This window comes from Triplophysa rosa, linkage group LG4 (genome assembly GCF_024868665.1).
Source record: "Triplophysa rosa linkage group LG4, Trosa_1v2, whole genome shotgun sequence".
Lineage (NCBI taxonomy): Eukaryota > Metazoa > Chordata > Actinopteri > Cypriniformes > Nemacheilidae > Triplophysa > Triplophysa rosa.
In genome coordinates this window covers 30,675,550-30,685,444 of record NC_079893.1, presented here as the reverse complement: position 1 = coordinate 30,685,444, position 9,895 = coordinate 30,675,550, and the positions used below count along the sequence as shown (strand labels likewise).

Below are 9,895 nucleotides of genomic sequence, written 5' to 3'. Positions count from 1 at the left end.
GAAGCTGTGCCTTTCTGTGCAGGTACCACCAGGTGGTGTTCATTCACTGATCGTATAGGGTTCTGGATATATTTATATTGTTTTTGATATTTGTATTTTTATAATGTGCGATTGAATGTTCTATTGGGTACATATTTGCATGAAATAAAAACCACTTCCCTTTGATTCATAGTCTTGTTAAGTCGGCTGTTCTGGTCTTATCCAGAGCCTCTTTGTAAATTTAGCCAATACTTTAACTGTTACTTGACATGAGTTACTTTATATTGATATTGTAATGTATTTGTCTTTTACTTTGCATCTTGTATAATGTTAATATCTCTTTCTGTTTTAGTCCAAATCCACTTTATTTTGTAGCAGTTATCACTATTCTAATTATGTCAAGGTGTGTCTCATTACCCTGATTATGGTGAATAAATACAACCAGAATTACGGAAATGTTGGGACTCTTTAAATTTCAAATCACACGAGATATACATTTTATTCACAATAGAACATGGAGAACATAACAAATGTTTAAACTGAAAAATATAATAGTTTTATGCACAAAATGAGCTCATTTCAATTTGATGCCTGCTACAGGTCTTAAATAGATGGGACGGGGGGAAGGTTTATCATGTTGTAGCACAGGGTGTCCAAAAGTCGGTCCTGGAGGGTCGGTGATCAAACACACTTGAAACAGCTAATCGAGGTAGAGTAGAAACTTTCAGACAGGTGTGTTGAGGCAGGTTGGAGCTAAACTCTGCAGGACACCGGCCCCCCAGGACCGACTTTAGAGATCCCTGGTGTAGCATCTCCTCTACTCTTCAAAACAGTCTGAAGACATCTGGGCATCGGGGTTATGAGTTTCTGGCGTGTTGGCAAAGGTGGGAGCAAGTCAAGTCTTAAGACCCCACCATCAGCAAGTCTCAAGTCACAGTGCAAACAAGTCAAGTCAACAAGTGGTTTACCTCGTGAGGTATCACAATCTAGTCTTTTGAAAGTTATATAAATAATTTTAGAGTGTGTTCTGTTATTTAAACATTTATCTGCTCTCTTGCTGTAAGTGTGTTGTTCAAACAGGTTTGGGCATGTGGTGGAATTAATGCTCACGCTCACACACACGCACACACACATAAATACTGTATTCAATGACATGTGATGTTCAACAGCTTTGTGTTTTTTTAACTCCACTTTTGCTCCTATTTGCCATGAGAGATGGATATGAGCAGAACTTTAACACAATTTAAATAAACTGTTCGTGATTTCTGAACAACACAGCACACAACATCAGATTATACTACAAGAGTAAAGCTCTTTATTTATTTATATAAATAAAAAATGAATGTAAGAAAATAGTATAAAACATAAAGAAACTATATAATACACTCACATCTAATATTAGAATGCATTCCAAACACACAACGCAGCTTTATGAAAGTATTTACTCATCACAATAGAGGGAGTTTCACTGTCACAAACAGGTCGAGCAGAAATAACTTCATTCTCTCTCACCACCACTGAGTCTGTACGGCAGAAAACTACAGATCTTATAAACCAACACACATTCATGAAGACATGAACTCTTTATATAAAGGTAAGTCTGAATCTGCTTGAAACAAACTGAAGCTTATTCTTTTACAATTTGATATGTTTTCACCCTATAACATCTGTGTAACTAGTGTGTAGTTAAACTGAATGAGGCTTGTTTGTGTCGTACACATTGTTGAGGAGGGTGTAGCTGCTGTAGCTATTTTTAGAAATGCGCTCTGTAAGTGTAGTTCTTTACAAAAAGCTAACGTGATTTAGAATGAATATGCAGACATCTATTTACGTAAAATATAAACACTGAGACTGATGTAGGTTATGGTTAAGTTGTTTTAAATAGAACAAATACTGTGAATGTGTTTTATTTAGAAGACTCATTGTAGACGAAAATGTTAGTTGTGAGCATTTAAAGATTGATATGTTGAGCAGTCAGCAAGTAAAACCAAAATCTATCTTAAGAAATACAAAATAAAAATGAAACAAAACCTTATTTCAATTATATAAACCATTTTTGACGTATAAACAGTTTCTGACTTGAGTGTGAACATCATTCTAATGTCAATATGTAATCAGAATTGAATCCCTTGTGTTGATTTTCATTCGACATCTTTAAGAGCTTTGAAATATCCATGTGTTTATTAATTTTGTAGTGTTTGTCTGTCAGTTTTCAACACTGAATCTGAATCTGTGATATGTCTATTGGATACTGTGCTGAATTGGCAATATCACACATGAGTAATGAGCATTGGGGTAATACCATGGTATGTGCATGGGCTGTATAATTATTCCAAAATTATGAAAATTATATATTATTTGTATTTGTCTTTTTATTTCACAGATCCTGTTGAATCGCCTGGTTCACACGAGCTCAGGATTGTGTTGCTCGGAAAAAATGGAGTAGGCAAAAGTTCAATAGGAAACATGATTCTGGGCAGAAAGGCATTTAAAGAGACACAAACCAGAGTGAGTGAAGAACAGAGAGGAAGAGTGGACAATAGAAACATCTCAGTTATTGACACTCCAGGATTCTTTAACCCTCAACTGACTGATGAAGATCTACAGAATGAAATGATGAAGAGTCTTTCTCTCTCTCATCCTGGTCCTCATGTCTTCCTGCTCATAGTCAGACCGGACACGTTCACAGAACGCGACGTTGTAAAGATCTTAAAACAGATTCACGTGAACTTTGGAAAAGAAGCTTTTAAGTTCACCATGGTGCTGTTTACTGAGAAGCAGACGATGTCTAAAAGAGAATGGATCGAGTTTAGACTAGAGAGGAAAACTAGAGAACTTCTAAGCTACTGTGAGGAAAAATGTTACGTGATCAACTATAAAAACAAGAGCGATAAAAAGCAGATGTGGAATCTTTTGGAGAATATTGATGAGATGGTGAAGAGGAACGACAGAGAACCTGCCGCTCAGATCTATCTGAAGGCGATGAGGAGGAAATCACAAGAAGCCAAAGACAGAATGGAGAAGAAAACTGGAATCAGTCTAGAGGAAGAAAACAACACTGAAGTCAAACGTCTGTCTGCTGAGGAGAATATAAAACCAGAAAATTATTCAATAACAGGTCAATGAGTTACGTTTGGTCAATACGATCCTAACAGATGGTGATCATTGCATATATGAATAATAGATAATGAATGCATGCATCATAAATAATATGTATGAATATTATTTTGACATTTTCAGACGTGAGGATTGTTCTTCTGGGTAAAAGTGGACCAGCTAAGAGTTCAACAGGAAACACAATTCTGGGCAGAGAAGCGTTCAGAGTGAATAAGAGATTTCTGTCCGCATCTGAGACCTGTGAGAAACAACAAGCACAAGTGTGTGGAAGAAACATCACAGTGGTCAAAACTCCAGGACTGTTTGATGCACCTGAAGAGAAGCTGAAGTCTGAGATGGAGAAGTGTGTGGAGATGTCTGCTCCTGGTCCTCATGTGTTTCTGCCGGTCATCAGGCTGGACGTGAGAATCACTGAAGATGAGATGCATTTAGTGAGATGGATTCGGGGGAAGTTTGGAGAAGATGCCGCACATCACACCATCATTCTGTTCACTCACGCTGATCAGACAAAGAATAAATCATTAGACGAATATATCAGAGAGAGTTCAGATCTACAGACATTAATAAAGGACTGTGAGGACAGATATCATTTCTTCAGCAACGAGGATGCGGAGAACCGTCCTCTGGTCACAGAACTGATGGAGAAGATTGAGAAGATGGTGATGAGAAATGGAGGGAAACATTGCACTAGTGAGATGTATAGAACATTTCAACAGAAGATGGACGGTGAGAGAGAACAGAAAGCAAAAGAAAACAGATTCAACTGGTTCAAGGGGGTGATGGTTTTATTAATAGGGGTTTTAGCAGCTGCAGCTATAGCCACAAATGGACTCGATGGATGAATTGCTAAACATTCTATTAACAGAAATTACCATGATAAGAAAAGGTACTTAAATTTGTTAGAGATTATACTTAAAATGTGTAAATTTGTTGTTTAAGGAAATCAAGATTATCCCCCCAAAATGTGCCACATTTTGCAAAAAAATTATTCTGCACTACTTACTGCATTGTTGCAAAACAAAAATTCTAATTTATTGATTTAATTAAAGCTTTATAGTGTCTAACTGTACTTTTATGAGTTGTGCTTACCTAAGTTGTAGTAACTCCATGTAATTGGCTAGATATCTTTTTTCCACAAATATTGAGTGGTTCAGGATCTCCAGGTTCCTCCCATAACCATTTACTGCATAGACATTTACATTTAGTCATTTAGCAGACGCTTTTATCCAAAGCGACTTACAAATGAGGTAAACAATGGAAGCAATTGGAACAACATAAGGACAACAAAAAGCATAAGTGCAATAAAACTGGTCTCACAGCCTACAAAACAAAGTTTTATTTATTTTATTTTTTTATAGAAAGAGTAGAAAAGAGATGGAAGTCCGAACTGATCGGTCACGTGCAATTTCACATTCTGTGTTTCGAATTAATTTGATTTAATAATTGAATTAGAAAAGAACACAGTTCTTATAGTTCTATAGTGGATTTAAATTCATGAGTCATGAGACCAAAGTAACATTAACCAGAACGCTGAATCCTTGTTTGAACGTTCATGATCCTCATCTGAAAATAAATGAGTTCATCATGTTCAATTATCAAACTCAATCTAGACATGGGTTACATGAATGAAGCATGTTGTAATAAAGTTTGTTGGGAACTTCTTAGAAAATTCCAGCTTATGGGACTGGTTAATAAGAGTAAATGTGGAAAATATATAATTATTTATTTTAGATAAAACAGGACGACACTTGTCCCAGATAGCTATCAAGATAGCAAATTGTTGCTGCACTTTATTAAAAACAGTAATCTCAAACATAAAACAATTTGCTATGTGGGATTAATGTTTAGTATTTTGTTCTCTTAGTATTTAAAAGAGTTTTGGTTGTGTTGTCAGTTTTAAGAGGTTACCATTGCACTGAAGGGTACAGCGTTGAGAACAGGCTCATTGAAAAGAGTTGCAAGTGCACTTTTAGAAAATAGTTGTAAAGCTGCTTTAGTTTTTATTCTGTTTTATCAGAACTGTGAATTGTTAAATAGAAGGAAGAAGGGCAATGTCCAGCAACTGATGTCAAGATGAACTAATTTGATACATATTTTTCCTGACTGATTATATTGCATTTCGGACAAAATAACATTTTATCCCATTCAAAAGTTTACAATCTCTTATTGCTATGTTGAACTGCAAGAAACTTTTGTATCATACGAATCATTCTTTAGTCATACCTTACTGTGCTTTACCCCTGAATAAAAAGGAAGCAACTAGGACTATTAGTACGGCACATGCCAATGCACATTTTATTACAAAAGAGAACTCTTCCTCTTGTCCAGATGCCTGTGCCGTTCTAAATCTCTGAACGGTAAAGTGACATCCCCCATTGCTCTCTACCATTTTATCTATGTGCAGCAGCAGCTTGTTGACCTGATCGCTGTTGTTTCGGTCCATATTATTGAACGAACAATATCTGCCCCCACATCTGTAAATAAGTGTCTGAAGATCAGCACTAGCCCTGATATATTCTTCTAAAAGTTCACCATTGAGTTGGTCAGTATGAGTGAACACAATGATGGTGTAGCATGCAGCATCTTCCCCAAAATAATGCTGAATCCGTTCCATAATATTCTTCTCCTCCGCTGTGAATCTAACACCCAGTTTGATGACCAGCAGAAAGGCATTAACACCAGGAGAAGACATGTTAGCACAGTTCATCATTTCATTTATCTCAGCTCCTCTTGATGGGCCGAACAGTCCTGGAGTGTCAATGACTGAGATGGTCGTGTCATTCACTGCGCCTTTTTTGGTTTCACAGGTTTGAGTGACAGCACGTGGAGAGAAATTCACTCTAAACCAGTTTCTGCCCAGGATGGTGTTTCCAACCGAACTCTTTCCTGAGCCAACTGGGCCGAGTAATGCGATCCTCAAGTCTGTGTAACAGAGTAAGAAAGATGGAATTAATGTGCGTCAATGAAATAAATAAATAAAAACAAACACAACACATGTTAAGCAACTGAATAATGCTTTAAACCAGTGTTTCTCAATTCCTCTTGTTATATGCGCTTTTGTTGAAGCTATAACCTCAAACTCCATTTACACTCCATTTTATACTAAATATTAATACAACACATTTTAGCTGTTTAAAATTTAACTTCATCTTATGGGTTTTCAAAACCCATACTACTATAAATAAAGTTGTGAATGTCAACTGTATCAAGCAAAGATGAGAATGATTCATTGATTTCAACAGACCTTTATAGGCTTCCGCCATTTCTCTGTGATTTCCTTCCCTTCAGAGTTTCTTCCTGATTCAGTTTGATCCCGTAGTCAAAGAAACTCTGTGATTGACTCTATTAAACAAACCACATTATTAATAACATTTTTGGATGTTGTCTTTATAACAAACATAACCTTAACAAAATTAAACAGAGATATACATAAAATATTATTAAATTAAATTACCTTGTCACCACACTGTTTGCAATCGCAATCAATCCGACCAGCAAACTAGACCGAACAGACAACACAGCATCCCCACGATCAACCCTTTTAAAATTCATACTTAAATGTAGTCAAACCGGTTGTGGCATTTCAACTGAGTCTGTTTCTGACTCACACATTATAACTTACCTTATCAGACCAGTTTTACTCCTACAGAACCCCTGAACTGCATGGTGACAAAAGTATGTTTAAGTTCCTTTCTGAGTCATTAGTTTTTCCTCTGTATGTTTTCTTTCCTTGAGAAGTCACATAAGAGATGTTGTGCTTGTGTAGTAATAATTAGTCTGGCCTGGAAATCAGTTTGGGGCAAGTTAGAATTGTGTGCGTATATGTGGCTTGCTTTGGGTATTCCTTTGCGTGTCATTTGAATGTTTGGCGTGTGATGCTGGTGGGTCTGCCTGGGGCTGAGGTGAACCTGTAGGTTTGCTTTAAGCACGTGTTGCTTTATTGCTGCATGTAGTTAACGCTCTACATTGGGCTCTTTTATGTTGTATGTACAGGTTTGCTGTTGCATACAGTCAATGTTTGTATCGGACTCGTCTGTTATCTCCATTGCGGGAAGTGAATGCTGAATGCTTAGCAGTGTGAGCGGCATGATACGAAGGATGCAGTGCATCCCTGTCAATAGGCGATCGGATATTTTGTTTTGGATTTCTCTTTCCACCTTTTTATCGTTACTGCAGCGATTGCCCCACGTACCCAGCCAACAAAGACACATGGGTCCAGATGGGTTTGTTGTGGGCTCTTCTGGGTCTCAGCTGGTTTTGTCCGCGGGTTCCATGTAGGCCCCACATGGGTTAGCCCAGATGAAATCAACACTGCTTAGTGTGCATACTACAGGCTGCTAAATGTGACACTGAATGTTGGAGTTAATGAGATAATGAAGTGATGTTTTAATGTTACTTTTTTTCTGACTGCTGTAGCTGTGTTTGTTATGGTATGAAATTCAGGAGAATATTATATTTTATGCTGTTCATTGCTTAATAAGTACACAATCATCATTTAGTTGGTTGTTTATTGATCTTTTGCATGATTTATATATCGGGAATGCAAATAATTTAGAAAAAACAGCACAGCTTCATTAGACCCTCTGTCCAAGAAGAAGGCGAAGAAGTGATGTCGTGAATGCGCGGATGGACCAATTTAACGACGTCTTTAGAACTTTTCTGGACCTTGACAAAAACTGACCATGATGTTTATGAGGAGGCCTGAGAGAGGTACAGGAACAGCGTCACCTGGTAGTGGAAGTGCAAGTAGATGCGCCAGAGTGGTCACTCAAGCCCAGCAAGGCGGTTGGATAAGGTGGGAAGGCATTGAATGGCGCAAAATCGCTTGGAGTGAGCTGTGGAGTAAAAAACAGGCTAAGTTTTATCATAAGAGCTACATATGATGTGCTGCCCTCACCAACAAATCAGCATGTTTGGTATGGACAGGATCCAGCCTGCCACCTATGTGCAGCTCCAGCAAACCTTAAACAAGTTCTTGTGGGTTATAAGAAGAGCTTGACACAGGGGAAATACACATGGCGCCACAATCAAGTACTAAAGTGCTTGGCTGCAGCAGTAGAGACCAAGAGAGTGGCAACAAATGCCATCCCCCAAAACGCCCAGGCTAACTCGCTAAAAAGGCAAACCTTTATTCGGGAAGGGCAGAAAACGTCGTCAAAATAACTTGCCACTGTTGCTGAGAGAAGCAGCCACTGGCTGTGGTTGAAACGGAAGGACACAATATGGGCTGCCAATGACCACATAATAAAATGGTGTTGTGTGTTGTAATGTTACACCATAACGGAACCTGGAGCACTGAGCATGAATTAACAGTGCCAGTCATGGGCGTATATCCTGTGGGGGACACGTCCCCCCCATCCGAGGGTTGTCCCCCCTAAATCTATAAAAATCACACTGTCTATTGTGAAAATATGTTTATGTATACCTAAAATAATTGTGTAAGTAGAAAACAAATACAAACGCAAAAAAAGGGGTTTTAAGCTTAGAAACAGTTGAGTTCCCCCCCAATCTGCTATGTTAGCAATTAAAACGTTACTTAGCTAGTTAACGTTAGCTTGTTTACAATAGCTTGTTGCATAGTGCGTCACACACTGCAACTAACACGCCGAAGCCATTTCCCATGCATTGTTTTATTTGTGGCGACCTGGCATTATGTTAATATTAGCGGCCACAATTAGCCACCGATCCTTGCCATTCAGATCCCGTTTCACACACAGTCGCGCACATACCAGTGACAATTTAGTGACTTTGGCACTATATTTAGCGAATTTCAGACCCCTTTTGTCCACAAAAGGTGCACAGCTTTCATTCAGTTGGAAAAGGTCGTTTTCTCAGCATCTATTTTGTGCAGTGTGTGCGCGGCGGATAAACTAAACATTCAGTTGACTGAAACTCAGGCTACTCGTCAACGAGTACCACACAGGATTTAAACATCTGGGTACATGAACATTAACATTGATGGCTTGATTGTAAACAACTTAAAAAACATTGCAATGAATAGTTTTGAAGAAAAATCATCTTTTTTATTGAACTAGAGAGAAACTTTGAAAATAACCAAAATGACGCAGATTCCATGTTACAATAATAATAGTAGCAAGGTGTGTTCACATATCTTTATAAGTACAAATGTGACTGTATTATTTGTGTCCCCTTCAAAAATTGCTCTTGAGAAATTTTATGTTTGTTGTCCCCCCTACTGTTAAATGAAATTTACACCCATGGTGCCAGTGGGGCTACAACATCCTTAGCCAACGGGTTGGCGCGTATGGTTGCGTTGAGGTATGATGCCACCGATCTACCATCAAAGCAAGTGTTGTTGAGGCTGCAGCCACTAATCTGGATGAGCTAATAGACACAGGAAGTCAGACATCAGGCAAAAAATGTGTTCCTTAGACCACTCCAAACCACGTGCCTTCCCACCCTGAATGTTTTAGATGTCTCCTGAAATTACACATAAACAAGTTATTGAGTTAATGGTAAGTTTTTCTTAGCTGTAAATGCGTTTATCTGAAGCACATTTATAACAACCAAGAAAAAAATCTAATAATTTTGTCCTGTTGTTGGGAATACTAGTGCAAATTTTGTTTGAGTGTTGGTGTATCATGTCATTTGTTAATTGATGAACACCATTCTTGAGATTCATACTCTGACTCTTGATGTCTGCATTTGTCTAATTAAACTAGCGGTTCAGTTTAAATAAAAATAAACTTTTGTAGTAAAAATTAAGAAGATTAAGCACCAAAAAAACCCTTTGATTGCAATGTAAAAAAAGCCACTTAATGAATAATGATATTTTATT

General features: G+C 37.8%; 2 protein-coding genes across 2 annotated transcripts; one reads left to right on the top strand and one right to left on the bottom strand.

Moving 5' to 3' along the window:
* Positions 1 to 1,446: 1,446 nt before the first annotated feature.
* On the top strand, positions 1,447 to 4,405 carry LOC130553197 (GTPase IMAP family member 4-like). Its single transcript, XM_057332016.1, has 3 exons — positions 1,447 to 1,573; positions 2,363 to 3,097; positions 3,220 to 4,405. The coding sequence occupies exons 1-3, from the start codon at positions 1,555 to 1,557 to the stop codon at positions 3,936 to 3,938; spliced, it is 1,473 nt and encodes a 490-aa protein (XP_057187999.1). The 5' UTR covers positions 1,447 to 1,554; the 3' UTR covers positions 3,939 to 4,405.
* A 167-nt stretch (positions 4,406 to 4,572) lies between these two features.
* Positions 4,573 to 7,461, bottom strand: LOC130553238 (GTPase IMAP family member 2-like). Its single transcript, XM_057332098.1, has 3 exons — positions 6,551 to 7,461; positions 6,341 to 6,438; positions 4,573 to 6,018 (listed from the first exon to the last, which is right to left on the bottom strand). The coding sequence occupies exons 2-3, from the start codon at positions 6,357 to 6,359 to the stop codon at positions 5,321 to 5,323; spliced, it is 717 nt and encodes a 238-aa protein (XP_057188081.1). The 5' UTR covers positions 6,360 to 6,438; positions 6,551 to 7,461; the 3' UTR covers positions 4,573 to 5,320.
* Positions 7,462 to 9,895: the final 2,434 nt, after the last annotated feature.

Coding starts and splice junctions, on each gene's coding strand:
- LOC130553197 (XM_057332016.1), top strand. Junction 3,098..3,219: donor AGAAAATTATTCAATAACAG/GTCAATGAGTTA, acceptor TGACATTTTCAG/ACGTGAGGATTGTTCTTCTG.